The sequence below is a fragment of the Mastigoproctus giganteus genome, chromosome 8 (genome assembly GCF_048544385.1).
Source record: "Mastigoproctus giganteus isolate SK-2022 chromosome 8, ASM4854438v1, whole genome shotgun sequence".
In the NCBI taxonomy this organism is placed as follows: Eukaryota; Metazoa; Arthropoda; class Arachnida; order Uropygi; family Thelyphonidae; genus Mastigoproctus; species Mastigoproctus giganteus.
In genome coordinates this window covers 75,536,173-75,555,054 of record NC_143582.1, presented here as the reverse complement: position 1 = coordinate 75,555,054, position 18,882 = coordinate 75,536,173, and the positions used below count along the sequence as shown (strand labels likewise).

Genomic DNA, 18,882 nt, shown 5'->3' with positions numbered 1-18,882 from the left:
AGCAGCTAGATCACTACCATAGGTCACTACCATAAAATAATAAAAACAATTTGCACTTTCCGGTTTATTGGGCTTTTCTGTTAGTGCATCTAAATATAAACGGGTAGTAAACTCTATCTTATTGCATTTGCAATAATACCAATAGCTGGAATTCTGTGGGTTTTTACGTTATTATGTGAAATGTGTGTCCACTTACTGAATCTCCAGTCATAAAAAAAAAACATAAATAAATTATGAGGATCATCTCTTTTTTCCTATTTTTTTGCTTATTACTCCGTGTCTCACTTATGCAATTTGTGCATGCTGTGATCATCGTTATTGATTGCTTATTACTTTTTTTTTGTTTGTTTAAAATTTTACAATCCGGAAAAAAAAAAAAAAAAAAAGTAGGTGAAAAAAAATTTACATAAGTCCCAAGTTGTGTAAGTCGGGGACTTACTGTATCGAAAAATGTTCAGCAACCTACGTAAAAAGTATGGTGATAGATAAAAAACGAAAAAACTTACTATGCACTACTCGCATGTCCAATTCGATGCTTCCCTTTATTTTTTACGATGTCGATTTTAAATTGAATAGCTTCCATTTATTTTTTACAATGTCGCATATGGTATGGTCACCAACATTACAATGGTTCACTAAAGATTTCACGGATGCACCATTTTTAAACTTTTGAATAATTTCAAGTTTTTGTTTAATTGAAAGCGCAAAGCTTTTGCATTTACCCATCATTTTCGCTATTTCTAGACAAAAAAAATATTTACTATAAAAAAAATTTTTGACATCCCTGACATAAATAACGAAACAAAATTAGTCTTTTTGCGGTGAAACGGAACACAAGAATCGATGCAATGCACTAAAACAAACTAAACATTCCTTCTCTCTCTCTCTCTTTTTTTTTTTTTTTTAGTGTCAGGTGTGAAGACAGTGGGGGGGTTGCAAGATAATAGGCACAATGACCTCCTAATGACGACTTATAACGCCGCTTTTTGTCTCTTATTTATGACTTGCAAAACATCTGTTTATACTTTATTCTAGTAATTAAGACTTATGATTTCTGGTTGATTTTTTTTTTTTTTAAATCTGGAGTCTTGAACTGTCCTGGTTAATCTGGTAAATCGAGAGTCTGCTGTACTTTGAAGAGAAGGCAGTTTCTTAGCTTTTGCCATCACAATCAGCAAAGCATAGGGTCAGATTTTCAACTTGATGTTTTTACTCATGGACAACTGTACATAGTAGTTTCTGGGTCCAGATAATTTTTGTGCAATAATTGTAATTTTTTAAAGGATGATATAGTCATATGTATAAAAAATTATCAAACTGCATTTTTACCTGGGTCTGTCCCACTTTAGCTAGTAGCAAAGGAGCCAAAAAGGTTTTTGTAATTACTGTTATTTTAATCTTTACTTCTTCTTTGAAACAGTTTTGGCAAAGTATTCGCCACAGGTATTCTAGTAATAATATGTTCTTGATGTATGTCAGTGATATGCAGTATACTTGTTACTTCTACTGAAAAGTTCTGTGCAGTGTTTCATTTGTATTGTCATTTGTTTATTTAAACATTTGTTTTAAAATTTGAGTGTGGTGCACATATTTGTGATAATTGTTATATATGATATAAGAGTAAATAGTTTAATATTTTAAATTTGCATTCTTCAATAGATATTAATGAGTGCCTCAAGAGAAATGGTGGCTGTGATCAGCGTTGCATTAATAATCCAGGTAGCTTTAACTGTCTATGTAATGTTGGATTTGAACTTTTTACAAGCAATGGTACTAATGAGTTTTCAATTTCGCCAAGTGAAACAGGCCTCAAAGATGGGGATGTATACAGGTTAAATAAAACTTGTGTGCGTAAGTACTACTCTTATGACTTTGTTACCTCTATTTGGATTTTTTCATATACTTTAGATGTTACTTGCTTAGAGTTTTTGCAAAAGATGATTTTCTTCTGCATACCCTTTCTGAACATTACAGTAGATGCTGTTCATATGTCTTGGAATTTGTGTTAAATAGTATAAACTGAGCATAAATTGAGATTTTAATCCCAAAACTATCTTGTAGTCATTCATAATTGTAAAGTAAACACTAAGCATGTAACACGAACAACAATAACAAAAAAAAAAAAGTTAAATTAAAATGAGAATATTTTACAAACATAGTTCATGGCGAAGAAATATTGAAAAAGATTTCTGTTTAGTTGTATTAGTTGTAAATTTTTTCAAGAATTAGTTTTTGTAACTAATACATTGACTGTCTTTCTGTCAGCAGAGTTCATAGCCCAGTTATATGGATACATGCTGATAAAGTTAGGTTTTTAAAATGCACAATTTTACATAAATGATGTTTTCCTTCCTAAGCCAAAGAGCTGACTAAAGGTTGTGGAAGTTAAACATAAGAAAGGCACCTAGGATGGATGGGATCTATCCAGTTATATTAAAGGAGATATCAAAGAATTCCACATGGTATTATTTACATTTTGTAATAAAATATAAGAGGAGGTCTTAATTGTGCCTACTGTTCCTTGATTTGCTACATCACATTGACAGAGCTTAGCAGGGTACTGTTCACTTTGATTACTCCCAGATTAAACCATTAAAATAACATAAGGGTAGTGTTTCCTGACTGGAAGGGGTAGCTGAATATACGTACCTTTAATTTGTCAATGAAAATTAGCCATCTTTCTATTTGTCAACCCATAGTTCTGTTACAGATTTTCCTAAATATCACATCTTGCTATAAAGTGTAATGCCTGAATGACATAACTGAACATCTGACAAATACCTTACACACTTAATTTAGGTTTCCTATACAATGTATTATTCTGCCAAGGAATCTGATGTATACATTCTGCTGCATGATAAATCAGAAACAGATGAGGTGCTTAGTAGATCCAATATCAAAAGATACCATGATTCCATGATTTCAAAAAGTTTTTCATGGAGAAACACTACAAATTCCTGGCTGCTGTGAACTGTAAAAGGTGTCTTAATCCAGAACGAGTAAAATTATCCTTGATAAAACGTGGAATTTTATAGGTGGAAGATCCTGTGAAGAAGAAATATGTTCATAAGTAAGGCATTCATCATCTGATAAGACCAGTTGTCTCTTTTGTAGGATTTGCTACCTATAAACTGTCTGTTTTTCACAAAGATAGGACTGAACTTGACTGGACTGGATATAATACAGTGGATTCCGGTTATTTGGGCCACTGGTTAATTGGGGCAGCCATTTATTTCGGACAAATCTTGAAAAACAGAACCCAATTGAGAAAATAGCCAGGGTTTACTTTGCTTAATTGGGACACATACCGTTTAATCTGGGCAGTAGACTGAATTTACGATAATACCGCCAGCTGGAATTCTGTGGGTTATTATGGTGAAAAATGTTTACACTTCCATGGAATCTTCAATCATATAAAAAAATTAATTTTCAGAATTTTCTCTTGTAACTTTGTAACTCCGTTCTCACTTGCGCATATCATGTTACTTGCAATTTGTGTGTGCTGTGTTCTTTGTTATTGATTGCTTATCTTTTTACTGTTTTAAATTTTAACCCCCACTCAAAAATGTCAGTGAACAGAAATACTAGTTAGTATGTACATATTACGGTATGTATTAATTATTCCGATCATCATGTGTCATTTAATATTTTAATTGGTAAGGTAATAAAGTTAAATTTGTGTTTAATATATCTTTTCTTTTATAGCCTATGGATAACATTCCTCCTATTTTCGCTAATTAGAATCGCTGAAATAACAAAAATTAAAATTCAATTCACAAACGTGATCACAACGACCGGCGCTTACTACACATCGTAGTGAATGGTACTCTACTACGGTGACTCCATTGTAACATGATTTGATTGTACAGTGAACCAATTGTAAAGCGGGGGGTCCATTGTATTTTTAACTATTTACGTGAAACTTCGGATAATTGGGGTAGCTGCTTAATCGGGCCAAAATGCACTAGTCCCGATGTGTCCCAAATAACCGGACTCGACTGTATAAACAAAGTTGTCTTCGTTCACCTATATTCAGATTTCTTCTGAAATTGAATGTGTATGTCAAGTTCTTCAGTAGTACAGTGCATTATAGGACAAGATAAAATTAAGGTTGGTGGATATTTATCATGGTGTCATTTATGACTTTCCAATACAATCACGAAATATTAAGATGTGTTGTACAGGCATCACCCCTTGACTATGGATTCCAGGGCATCATCCCTGGAATCCATAGTATATCCATGTGTTTGGCTACAAATGGACAATATAGGTGGCCAATTTGATTATCTAAGCAATGAAAGAGCATATATATACTTTACTTACATAAACTCTAGAAGGAAAGGGATGAATCAGATTGGACCACCTAACATAGATGGGTTGACTATGGATGATCATGCTCAGGTAGCTGATAAACTGAATGAATATTTTGCCTCTACATTCACACATGAGGAGTTATTCAATGAGGGGAGTGCTAGACGTTTATTAAACTCTAACAGATTTTGTTAGACTCTAACAAACTCTAAGTGATTTTGTAATAACTGAGTGTAAAGTGGAGGAGAAATTGTGGAAGTTAAACATAAGAAAGGCACCTAGGATGGATGGGATCTATCCAGTTATATTAAAGGAGATGTCAAAGGAAGTAAGCAAACTCTTAGCCATAATTATGAGAGCTTCCTTGGACTAAAGGGAGGTCCCCATGGACTGGAGGTGTGCAAATGTATCAGCAATTTGCAAAGAGGGTTCAAAAGGTGACACAACTGTAGACTTATTAGTTTAACTTGTGTTCTAGGGAAAATAATGGAATCACTGGTTAATGAAGCAGTGCAGGATCATCTAGACAAGACTGCAGTAATAGTTAAGACACAGCAGGATTTGTTAACGGGAGGTCTTGTCTGACCAATTTGATTGGATACTATGATCAGTATGATTGATGACTTTTGAGGTTATGATGAACGTCTTGGCAAGATCCAATACCGGACCGAACCTATTGGTAATTCTCTAGGAGGCTTCCGGATCAGCTAGTGTATAATAATGCTACCTCTACTCTGCCAGATAGTACTGAAGGGAATCCGAGTAGTGTGTATGCGGGGAGCATTGTCGAGGCCACGTTATGTCAAGGATCTGGGAATATTCTTACCACGTGTACGCCATATCCAAAATTTCATTATTTCATACAGCATGTCCCACCCACTTTTTCTTACTGTGGAATACACCATGAATTGTTAAACTAATAGAGCAAGCTTATCTGTGAAAAGATCTAAACCTCCCAAGCACTTCCTAATTCATTTCACAAATATTCATGGTCTCAATTCTAATCTCAACGATGTCCATTTCCACTTGCAGTCTGCAAAACCCCATGTACTTTTTCTGACAGAATCTCAGTTATCAGTTGATTCAACTACTGCTCATCTCAGATGCCCAAATTATTTGCTGTATGATTCCTTTCGCCTCAAAGGTGGTACTTGTGCATATGTCCGTTCCGATATTACCTGCCAGAGACTTGGCAATTTGGAATCTCCTCTCTTTGATCTTCTCTGGCTTAAAATCTCTCTACCTCATTGTGTCAAATTCATCTGTTGTCTCTACTGTTCTCCCAATTCCAATAATCACTTGGAGCTTTTTGCTTCCTCTCTTTGCAACTTGACTTTCTACAGTCCAAATTTCCTAAAGGTAATTTTCCTTGGTGATTTTAATGTTCACAACTCCATCTGGCTTCCATTTTCTAGTCACACCGACCCAGTTGGTCGAGATGCTGAGGCCTTTGCAATTACTAATGACCTCGCACAGAGTGTTCATTTACCTACAAGAATACCGGACAATCCTAATTATACAGCCAATACGCTTGATCTTTTTCTCACAAACAACCCTTCTAAGTACACGGTCGAAGTGAGAGGTCCTTTAGGCACTTCAGATCACAACTTGGTGATTGTCTCTTCTCCAGTGGAACCTTTATCTCATGGCTATTCCCAACCTCATGTTGTTTGGCATTACAAGTATGCAAAATGGGATGACCTGCGAGACTTCTTTTCTTTTTTTCCTTGGTCGGATTACTGTTTCAAAACTTCTGATATCAACGTTTTCTCAGATCGTGTTAGTGAAATTATTCTTGCAGGAATGGAATCCTTTATCCCACACTCCACTTTAAAATCTCGTCCTTTATCTAAACCTTGGTTTTCCAATAAATGTGCTAAGTTGCATATTGTAATTGGCTTGTTTCTAATTCTCCAGTTTCATTTTCTGCCTACACCAAAGCTCGCAACAATTGTAAAGCAGTTATTAATCAATCCAAACTAAAGTTTGAACAGGCTAAGAGTAGAAAACTTACTTCTTGCCCTAATGGTAGCTGAGCATGGTCTCTTGCCAAAGCTATTGGCTGCAACTTTTGCTCATCTCTGCTCCCACCTCTGTCCAAACCAGATGGTTCTGTTGTCACTTCAGCCAAGGATAAAGCTGAACTGCTAGCATCTCATTTTTCTTCCATCTCATGTATTAATGATCTTGGTAAAACACGGCCCACCATTCCCAACAAGCTCCATTCAATGCTCCCTGTGGTCTTCCATCAAAAGGATGTCAGAAGAATTTTGACGAATCTTGATGCTAAGAAAGCTACAGGTCCCGATGGTATTTCTCCACTTGTTCCCAAAACCTGTGCTCCTGAACTTACTCCTATTCTTTGCCGCATTTTTTCACTTTCTTATTCCAAAGGTGTTTTTCCTTCTGCTTGGAAATTTGCTCATATCCAGCCAGTTCCTAAAAAGGGTGACAAATCCCTCCCATCCAGTGTCGTCCGAATGCAATTACTTCTACTCTTTCTAAAGTAATGGAGAAATCAATTAACTGCCAACTCTTAAACTATCTAGAAACCTTCGATCTGATCAATGATTGCCGGTATGGATTCAATTAATGAATATTCTGGCTTATTTTACCCATTTATGGACAAATTCAGTGGAAAAGTTCAGTGAAACACAAGCAATTTCTCTTGACATCTGAAAGGCTTTTGATCGTGTTTGGCATAAATGTCTTCTAAACAAGCTTCCATCTTATGGTTTCTCAACTGTTTTATGTAATTGATTATCCAGTTCTCTCTCTCTCTCTCTCTCTCTCTCTCTCTCTCTCTCTCTCTCTCTCTCTCTCTCTCTGGTGCCTCCGTAGCAAGGTGGGAAGGAGCAGTGGTGTACAGCACACGCTTCTTGATTAGACCAGGGTTCGAGCCCATCACCACCAAATACGGAGGATGTGGAAAGGTCAGGGAATGACCACCGCATATTCCCGGAGCAATATGGCCTTAGTTGCTAATTCTCCTAAAAACCAAATAAACAAACAAACCAAAACTCTCTCTCTCTCTCTCTCTCTGACCACTCACTGAGGGTGATGGTAGATGGCTGTCTGTTTTCTAACTTCTCCACTAATGCTGGTGTCTCCCGAGGTTAAGTTCTTTTCCTCTTGTATATTAATGATTGGAAATCCTATCCATAGTTTTGCTGATGATAGCATATTGCATTCCACTTTCCATTTTGAGAAACTTCGCCGTTCTCAATCAGCTTCAACTTCTCGAATAACCACTACCAATTCCTTAAATGCCAATCTCCATGTAATTCTCCAGTGAGACAAAAACAACTTAGTTGATTTCAATCCTTCTAAAACTCAGTCTTGTCTTAAATCTCGCAAAAAAGGATTCTTCTGCTCCTATGCTTATCTTTGGTGACACTCCGATTTCTAGGCAAGATGATATATCTCTTTTGGGGATTACCCTGACTTCTAATCTCTCTTTGCACAAGCACATTACATATATTGCTTCCTCTGCATCAAAAAAACTTGGTTTTTTCTTTCGCTCTCAGCTTTATTTTTCTTCCAAACAGCTGTTCACTCTGTACAAATCGCAAATCCACCCTACAATGTAATATTGTTCCCACATCTGGGGCGGTGCCCCCTAAACCTCTCTCAAGCTTCTAGATTCCATTCAGAAGAGGGCAGTTAGGTTAATTAATGATTCATGAGTCTTATGAATGATTAATTAATTAATTAATTAATGAGTCTCTCCACTCGCTTTCTCATAGACGTACAGTTTCTTCTGCATACCTCTTCTACAGATACTTCCATGGGCATGTTCTTCGGAATTGGCTTCTCTTTCAAAACAGTCCGAACATGTGCCACCACCAGCCAACATCCATTTACTGTCCAACTTCAAACCCACAGAACCAACTTTTCATCTTCCTCATTTATTCATTCAACTGCCATTTTCTGGAACAACCTTCCTTCATACGTATTTCCTGAAAATTACAATCTACAGAAGTTCAAGTCCAATGTCAACAAATATATTCTTTCGTCTTCTCAACCTCCAATCCAAGCACGGTACTAAGTACTATAGGTTCTAATGCCTCTCGTGTTTGGGGTTCACACAAAAAAAAAAAAAAAAAAAAAATGATGTGGTCACAAAGGAACTGAATGCCAAAAATAATTTTGATATCATATACAGTCAGTCCTCATAAAGCACGATATTTGTGTTCCTAGAAACCCGAATGCAATGCAAAATCGTGCAATATAAACAACAGGCCCTATGGGGAAAATAGGGTTAGGTGCCGACCACCCAAAATTGAACACACATTTGTAACCAAAACATTACCAAACACAATTACTTACATATTTTATTACGATAATTTTTTTATTACGACTATTATGTAATAAAATATTGCTACTGCTTTTGCTTCTGTCATAAGAAAACTTGTTTTTTGTTTGATTTTCTGTCCAAAGAGATGACAGCCATTCCATCTCTTCCAATTCTTTGTGTCTTAATCTAATGGATTTTAATTACACTTTGGGTTGTTCCTACTATGAAAGTTGTTTTTATTTTCTCTGCATTCTTCGTAATTTTCTTCGTTGCCTCATTTAGGTCTGTAGCACGTGCAATATCACATGGTCTTTCATTTCGCTCAAAGTGTTTCCCAATTTCATATTTTTTCCTCTATCGATAGAGGTGGACTGGCCATAAGCCTTACCGGGGAAACTCCGGTGGGCCGGAGGTCGGTGTGATTTTGGCCATAAACCATAGTATGAGGCCACTATAAATTTTCCTGGGTAAGAATTTTTGATCCAGTCCGCCTCTGTTTATCGATATTGCTTTTATTTTTCTCTCTGAATCTGCAGTGTCTTCACAGACACTTCCTTTTCACACCTTTTAAGTATTTTACTCATTTTTAGGGAATAAAGCACAATTACAAAACGAGGCAAGCTTGATACACAAACAAAGCTGCGTGCATGTAGCAACTGAATAAACAACACCGTAAAGGCAGAGACACTATTAACACCTCACATTTTACTAAGCACATTTCTGGGGGTTACTACCATAAAACAATAAAAACAATTTCCATTTGCATTTCTGCTAGTGAAATCTGTTATAAACTGGTAGTAAACTCGATCTAATTGCATTTGCGATTATACTGATAGCTGGAATTGTGTTGGTTTTTATGTTATTGTGGTGAAATGTGTTTCCCCCTTCACTGATATAAGAAACATAAATATATTTTTAGAATCTTCTCTTCATTCCTATCGTGTTGCATTCGGTTGGGGTGAATCTGCGTTGACTGCCATTTCTTGTAAACACAAAGACGAATCGTGCATAAGCGAATTCGGTTCGTGTTATATAAGATATCGTTCCCCTATTTATAAATCGTGTGTAATAGAATTTGTGTAGTGTAAACACGTGTTATACGAGGACTGACTGTACTTGGATTTCAGGAAAGATTTTGATACCGTTGTATATCAAAACACATGGGTTGTGTTAGGGTAGCTAAGAATAGAAACAGGTGCAGGTATACTTGCGTGTACACCAATGCTAGGAGTTTAGTAAATAAATTTGATGAATTTGAGGTATTGCTCAAAACATCAAAGGCAGATATTGTTGGGATATCAGAGACATGGTGTCACACAGATATAAGGGATGCAGAACTGCAATTTGGGGACTACAACGTCTACAGAAAGGATAAACAGAATAGGAAGGGGGGGGGGGGTTATGCTATTAGTTAAGAAACACATAAAAACCAAGGAAGTGAAGCCAGTCGACATCGCTGGACAGTGCAGTGGTGAGTCAGTTTGGTGTGACATAAGCATTGGGAGATCAAAATTGAGAGTAGGAGTGTGCTATAGGCCTAATGACTCTGATGAGTATAATAAGGAACTGTACAGGGAAATAGAGTGGGCCAGTAAATCAGAGAGTCTTATAATGGGAGATTTTAATTTCCCAGATATTGACTGGAATTTGGGGGCTGGTTACTCACACACTAGCAGGGCTTTTGTGGATTTATTGGATGATTGTTTTCTACATCAGCATGTTCGGGAGGCAACTAGAGGGAGTAATACTCTTGATTTGATTATCAGCAGTGATTCTTCATGCATTAAGAATCTGCAGATAAATGAACCACTAGGTGGCAGTGATCACAGTGTGCTGAAGTGGGAGTTACTCAAAGAGGTAACTACCATTAGGGGTAAAGGGAAGGGTTATTGCTTCCGTAAAGGCGACTACGATGGACTGAGACAGTATTTAAATTCTATACAGTGGGACCAACTGTTGATGTTACCAACAGCAAATTCAAAATGGGAAGCATTCAAAGAACTTATCTTTGAAGCTACTAGGCTTTACATACCAACTAAGAAATATTGTTCAAGGTTTAGGCCAAAATGGATGTCAGATGAACTAATGAGGCATATGGCAGAGAAGAAAAATGCATGGGATACATACAAATTAACATGTGACACAGAAGCCTATGATAGATACAAGTTGATACGCAACCAAGTTACAAAGGAGGTTAGGCAGGCGAAGGCAGATTACGAGAAATCCTTGGCAAGGGATGCAAAGAAAAACAGCAAAGAGTTCTTTACTTATATAAACTCTAGAAGGAAGGGGATGAATCAGATTGGTCCACTTGATATTGATGGATCAGCTGTTGATGATCCTGCTCAGGTAGCTAACAAACTAAATGAATATTTTGCATCGACATTCACACATGAGGAGTTATTCAGCAAGGGGAATGCCAGAGGTGTATTCAAGTCTAGCAGCAAGCTACAGAATCTTGAAATAACTGAGAGTAAAGTGGAGGAGAAACTGTTGAAGATAAACACTAGAAAGGCACCCGGGGTGGATGGGATCTATCCAGTTATATTAAAGGAGGCAGCAAAGGAAGTAAGCAAACCCTTAGCCATAATTATGAGAGCTTCCTTGGACTCAGGGGAGGTACCCATAGACTGGAAATGTGCAAATGTGACCCCAATTCACAAAGATGGATCAAAGGCTGACACAAGTAATTATAGACCTGTGAGCTTAACTTCTGTTCCAGGAAAATTAATGGAGGCACTGGTTAAAGAAGCACTGCAGGATCATTTAGACAAGACTTCAGTTATAGCTCAGACACAGCATGGTTTTGTTAAGGGGAAGTCTTCCCTGACCAACTTGATTGGATACTATGATGCAGTCACAAAAGAACTGGATGCAGGGAATAACTTTGATATTATATACTTGGATCTTAGAAAGGCTTTTGATACTGTTGCACATGGAAGACTGCTACACAAATTGGAGCAGTGTGACATTGGAGGCAAATTGCTGTTGTGGATAAAGGGTTGGTTGAGGGGGAGAAGACAGAGAGTGGTAATCAATGGACACTGCTCATCGTGGACTAATGTTATTAGTGGAGTCCCTCAGGGCTCAGTGTTGGGTCCATCATTGTTTTCTGTATTTATAAATGATATTGATGATGGTATATCAAGCTTAATGTCCAAGTTTGCAGACGATACAAAGGTTGGCAGGGTTGTCAAGGACACTACTGACACTATGCTGCTGCAACAGGATCTGGAAAGGTTGAGCAGATGGGCTGAGAGGTGGCAAATGAAGTTTAACATTGACAAATGTAAAGTACTACACATGGGAAACAGCAACCCCAGAGCAACGTATCAACTCTGTGGTACTACACTGACAGTGGTAGAGAATGAAAGGGACTTGGGGGTGGTTGTGCAGGCAGATATGAAGTTCTCTGAGCAGTGCAGACGGGCTGCAAGAGTAGCTCATGGAGTATTGTCAATGATATACAGGAATTATTCCAGCAGGGATAAGGAGGTGATTATTCCCTTGTATAAGGCAATGGTCAGGCCACACCTAGAGTACTGTATACAGGTCTGGAGGCCTCATTTCAAGAAGGATGTAGAGCTGCTGGAACGAGTACAGAGAAGGGCAACAAGATTAGTGAATGGAACAAAGGGGTGCTCTTACGAAGAAAGGCTTAAGTTTTGCAAATTACAGTGTCTGGAGACTAGGCACCAGCGAGGTGATCTGATAGAGGTGTATAAAGCCTTGAATGGTTTGAGCATGCTCAATGCTGATGGGATTTTTCCTCTAGCTCAGAATAATCACCTGAGAGGGCATAAATTCAAATTGAGGAAAGACAGATGTAGGATAGACGTGTGGAAATTTGCCTTTAGCCAGCGGGTGGTTGGTTGGTGGAACAGACTTCCATCCCTTGTAGTGGAGGCTGATAGCCTAAATAAGTTTAAGGCTCAGCTGGACAGGTATTTTGAACGAACAGAGGGGTGAAGTGGAAGTGGTTTTTTTTTTTTTTTTTTTTTTTTGCTGATGCTGCATAAGCTTGCTTTCTTGCATCAAATGCCTCTACTAATGCTAATGCTAACTCTCTGTGATACCAGAATTTGAAAATATGAAGTCAGTCCCAAACTTTTTGACTACACCTCATAAGTTTATATTACACTGTATTGTCAAAAGTATCTGGACATTCATGGAATTTGGAGAAAAAAATGAACCACACCTGCTATCCATGTATAAGGAGCAGGAATAAAAATAGCTGCAGAAACTTGTTTGAAAATTATGTAGTATTGGTTTGCAGTATCAGTCAAAAGTTAGTGCGCGCGCGCACACACACACACACACACACACACACACACACACACACACACACACACACACACGCACACACACACACACACACTTCCCAGATCTCCCGTATACACCTTCTGATAATTTCTTTAATTCTTCCTTGAATTTATTCAAACTACCCACTTCCGCACACCAGATGGCAGTTTGTTCCAACATCCAATTACCTTCTGGCTGAAAACAAATTTCACACATCTGTCTTGCAACCATCCTTTCTCAATTCAAATTTTTGCTTCCTTATGTGTGTGTTGTCTGAGCAAGAGTAAAGAAGCCATCAACATTTAGCTTACTCAACTTGTTCAAAGCCTTAAACATCTAAACAGATACCCTCACAGGTATCTGGGTCCAGATGCTGCAATTTGGAGAACTGTCTTTCTTGCTATGAATACTACCTTGTTTCATGTACCTTGTTTCCCTCACTAATATCATTGCTCTTCTCTGCATTCATTCCAAAAGATCCACATCGTTCCTAAAATGAAGTTTCCAGATCTGTATGCGGTACTCAAGATTTGGTCTAACCATTGCTTTTTTGCAGCCGAATAATTATCTCCTTAATTTAAAGCAAAATTCTTGTATATCATTGACAAAACCTCATGAGAAAGACAGGATGAAAAAGACTAGAATAATATACCAAGTATGTAGTGCCACACAGTTGGTATGTTATGCTGGGATTACATCCGCTTTTCGTCCGCTGTTATGTGTGAATTTCTGGGAATTTGTACACTAAATCTTCACATTTTGGCAACACTGCCTTCAGTCGTTTGTTTCTTGACCTTGAGGGCTCCATGCGGCAGTGTGGGCTCAGTTTATTTTTGAGGTTATCGTGTCAGACTTGTGCTGAAAAGTGAGTAAAATGTCTTCACGCAAGTGTTTGAACAAGCTGAACTTATTTTGTTATATCTGTGGAAGTTATGTAATCCTCAAGCAGAATCTGTAAAAAAATGTGAATCGTGCTTATTTTGGAGTGAAGTATTTTTGTTGAACCTCAAATTCGAAAACTGACGAGGGATCGAGATTTTGATGAACCTATGAATAAAAGAGAAAAAAGGCATGGGTTAGCTTCGGGTCTGTTGTTGGGAGCTTCTTAGGGAACAACAAGGATCCAGACTACAAGAATACGATGGCAAACTTCAAAAAACTGGGCTGCAACATGAGTGTTAAGGTACATTTTTTACACTCCCACAGAGACTATTTCCCAGAAAATCTAGGAAGTGTTAGTGAAGAACAGGGTAAGTGGAATGTCAGCGCAATAGCTGACTATTGCTAGATGCTAGGGATTGTAACGTAGAAGGATCTGCAAGAAAATCATGAGAAACGAAACCTGACCCATCGTAGATCAGTTTTTAAAATGAGAGGTGAGTGTTTAATGGACTTTTTTAACACACTGCCATTTTTAATAGTGTTTTAAACGTGTTTAAATATAAAAGTCCGGCAAAAGTACCATTTTGTTATAATTTCAGTGCACAAATTCTGCCAAAATTAATAAAAATTTGTAAAAAATCAAATTTTCTTTGTGATTTTTGAGAAAACGTTACGTAATGGAAACAAATGGAAGTAATTTTTGAAATCGGCATTAGAAAATGATTCAGAAACACCATTTTCTGAGAAAACAGCAATTTTTTTTTTTTTTTTTTTTTTCAAAATTTAGAACAGTGTAATAAGTATCACTCGTTTGTATTCGAATTCTTCCATCAGAGAGTGGAAGAATTCTTAACGGCCTCTTCAGTTGGAACGAATTGTGCCCATTGTTGTTTTGTATATTTACCAATGAAATTGATGAAGGTATATCAGGATTAATGTCGAAGTTTGCAGATGATACAAAGGTTGGCAGGGTTGTTAATGACAGTAATGGCAGTGTGCTACTGCAACAGGATCTAGATAATTTGGGCAGATGGGTTAAGAAGTGGCAACTGAAGTTTAACCTTGACAAATGCAAAGTACTGCATATTGGTAGAAGTAACCCCAGAGAAACGTACCAACTGTGTGGTGCTACACTTAAGGTGGTAGAAAATGAAAAAGACCTGGAAGTAATTGTGCAGTCAGATATGAAGTTTTCTGAGCAATGCAGACAGGCTGCCAGGGCAGGTCATGGGGTTTTGTCAATGATATATAGGAATTTTGCTAGCAGGGAGAAGGAGGTGATTGTCCCTTTGTATAGTCACCACCAAATACGGAGGATGCGGAAAGGTCAGGGAATGACCACCGCATATCCTGGAGCAATATGGCCTTAGTTGCTAATGCTCCTAAAAACCAAAAACTAACTAACTAACCCTTATTATAAGGCAATGGTCAGGCCACACCTTGAGTACTGCGTACAGGTCTGGAGGCCTCATTTTAGGAAGGATACAGATTTACTTGAGCGTGTACAGAGAAGGGCAACAAGATTGGTGAGGGGAATGGGATCCTCTTACCAAGAGAGGCTTAAGTTCTGCAAATTGCCGTGGCTTGAGACTAGGCACCTGCGCTGTGATCTGATTGAGGTGTATAAAGCATTGAATGGGTTGAGCACGCTGAATTCTGATGGGATCCTTCCACTTGTTCAGATTACGAACCTAAGGGGGCACAAATTCAAATTAAGAAAAGATAGATGTAGAATAGATGTGCGGAAATTTGCCTTTAGCCAGCGGGTAGTTAATTTCTGGAACAAACTTCCATCTGTTGTTGTGAAAGTTGACAGGTTAAATAAATTTAAGGAGGAACTGGACAGGCATTTGGAGGGAATGGTGCGATTTTTTTTTTTTTTTTTTGGCTGATGCTGCATAAGCTCATACACTTGCTTTCTTGTATCACATGCCACTACACTACTACTACTAGTCTCTTTGCCCTTATCTGTACTGGTTCCAGCAGCTCTACATCTTTCCTAAAATGAGGCCTCCAGACCTGTATGCAGTATTCAAGGTGGGCCTGAACATCGCCTTATGCAAGCAAATAATCACCTCCTTATCCCTGCTAGCAAAATTCCTATATACAGTAAACCCCCGCTATTTGCACTTTTACGTATTTGCGGTCACTGATTTAATATAAAATGAAACGTAAAAAATGTGAATTTTAAAGCACCATGAACATTTTCCGCCATAAAAAAACACAGGCATGGCTAAAATTATCTTTCCCAGTGAAAACAGCACTCAGTGGGTGGGGGTAGAGGTGACAAAATCACGAGCGTGGATGTTTCCCGCTAATCCTAGTTCAGTATGTGTTATGTGCTTGTTGTGGAGGGTTTCATCGTTTGCTTTTAATTTATATGCTTATAAATTGAATAAATTTATCAATTTATAAATTGATATGCTTAAGATATGATATGAAAAGTGATAAATCTACCATTTTCCAGTGTAAAACAGACTTTTTTCGAGTGTGTTAATGGAAGAAAGTGACTTTATTGTGGACAAGTTCTTTCTAACCCGTACAAAAATATGGCTATGAATAACAAAGGAAATGTGAAAATATCAAAGAAGGTGATGACATTAGCGAATAAAATTGAGTTATTAGACAAAATTTCTAATACGGAGGATGCAGAAAGGTCAGGGAATGACCACTGCATATTCCCAGAGCAATATGGCCTTAGTTGCTAATGCTCCTAAAAAAAAAAAAAAAAAAAAACCCAACCAAAAGCTTTAAATCTGTGGATAGAAGGCCGAACTCAAAAAAAAATTCCGTTAACCATATTCACTCATCATTCGTGAAAAGGCAAAACTCCTTTATCAACACTTTAGTGAAACTGGTGATAGAACTGGCAAGGTAAGTTTTTTAGCAAGCAAAGGCACTGGTTTGAAAGATTTGTTTAAAATTTCTAATAAATATTACATTAATATTAAATTGTTTCTTATTTTCATTTTGATGCCATATGCTTGCATTTCACTATGTACATAGTCATATTATGAAGGTACATATAATACATACATAGACAAAAATTTAGACTAGTTTTTCTTATATATTTCATACTTTGGATTATTACTATGGGAGCCATAACTCAGTATTCGCGTTTTCGGTATTCGCGGCATTTCTCATGAACGTAACCCTCGCGAATAGCGGGGGTTTACTGCATATCATTGACAAGACCCTATGAGCTACTCTTGCAGAATTTTTGCACTGCTCAGAAAACTTCAATTACCCACAGGTCTTTTTCATTCTCTTCTACCCTGAGTGTAGTACCACATAGTTGGTAAGTTATATTTGGGATACTGCTGCCCATATGCAGCACTTTTCATTTGTCAATGTTAAACTTCACTTTCCACCTCTCAGCCCAACTTTTTCAGATCCTGTTGCAGTAGCATACTGTCCATACTGTCCTTACTGTCATCAATAACCCTACCAACCTTTGTATCATCTGCAAAAATTTAGCATTAAGCCTGATATATACCTTTATCAAGCTCTCAGCTGCAGAACTAAATGCCAGTGCTCACTCCTGTGCATCAGGCAACACAGCAGCAGTCTCCAAGGCAGAAAGTGCTAGTTCCACAGGAAGTAGTTATTGTTAGTGACTCTATTGTCAGGGAGACAAGGAATATATTATGCAAAAAGGATAGGTGGAACAGGAACATGGTATGTCTGCCAGAGGCGAAAGTTTATGACATTGTAGGTCAGATATCATCTTTTAAATGCACAAAAGGTGATACTGTTGTACACGTTTGCACTATTGACCGAAGAGTAGGAGATGTGCAGATTTACTTAACAAGTACAGATCAATGCTGAATAAAAGTTGCAAGTTAGGGTTAAATTTGAAAGTGTCTGCAATTCTGCCCAGACACGATAGGAGGGAGTATTATTATTATTATTATTATTAATAGCCATATGGTGCAAGGAAGCCTGAGGCTTATGCTGCACCAGGAAAAAAAAAGTTCCCAAGTTACCCTGAGAGAGAGAGAGAGAGAGAGAGAGAGAGAGAGAGAGAGAGAGAGAGAGAGAGAGAGAGAAGGAGAGAGTCAAAAGTAGAAGGGAATCACCAAGAAAGAGAAGAATGATGATATCCAGCTCAGTACCCTGGGTGTGCCAAGCCCATACTCACCAGATGTGAGCCCCCGGAGTTTGATGAGAGCCTTGTCAATCAATTTGGCCCTGAAGAGATTGTGCAAGGCTCATTGGGTAGAATTTTTTTCAGCATGATCTGTACTTGCTAACAGGAGAGACTATTTCTACAGGGATGGGATACACTTAAATAGAAAGGGTGCAAGAATATTTGCCGATGCTATCAAGGCAGGGTTAGGTGGGTTGGAAAATTGCTAACTTGGGGGGATTCATGGAATAAAAGATTAACAGTAGCTGCAGGCAGAGACGAATGTGATTCTTGCACTGCTTCTATTGTAATGAGGATCAGCCTAGAGAGCAATTTGCTGCAGATTTCAAGAGCTGCTGGGTGTCATCGTGGAACAAGTAAATACACGGGCTGTGTTAGGGTAAATAGAGTAAGAACAGGTGCATGTATACTTATATGTACACCAATGCTAGAAGTACAGTAAATAAATTTGATGAATTTGAAGTGCTGATCAATGCATCAAAGGCAGATATTGTTTGAATATCAGAGATGTGGTGTCACAGAGATATACACAGTGCAGAATTGGAATTTGGGGAGTAAAATTTGTACAGAAAGGATAGACAGAGTAGGAAGGGAGAAGGGGTTATGTTGTTAGTTAAGAAAAACATAAAATCTAAGGAAGTGCATCCAGTTGATATGGGTGGATAGTGCAATGTTGAGTCTGTTTGGTGGGACGTAAACACTGGGAAAGGGAAAATGAGAGTAGAGGTGTGCTATAGGCCTAATGACTCTGATGAGTACAATGAACAGTTGTACAGAGAAATAGAATGGGCCAGTAAATCAGAATTCCTTGTAATGGGGAATTTTAACTTTCCAGACATTAACTAGAACTTGTAGGTTGGTAACTCGCAGGCTACCATGACTTTTGTGGATTTATTGCAGGATTGTTTTCTACAGCAATGTGTTATAGGGGCAACCAGAG

The 18,882-nt window shown here is 37.9% G+C and overlaps 1 protein-coding gene across 1 annotated transcript in view; it reads left to right on the top strand.

The window, feature by feature from the left end:
- Positions 1-18,882, top strand: part of LOC150081645 (uncharacterized) — a 981,095-nt gene that overhangs the window by 356,063 nt on the left and 606,150 nt on the right. Inside the window, exon 20 of the mRNA XM_090380575.1 lies at positions 1,660-1,851. Within this exon, the coding sequence (XP_090236701.1) occupies positions 1,660-1,851 (192 nt within the window). The remainder of the gene's footprint in view (positions 1-1,659; positions 1,852-18,882) is intronic.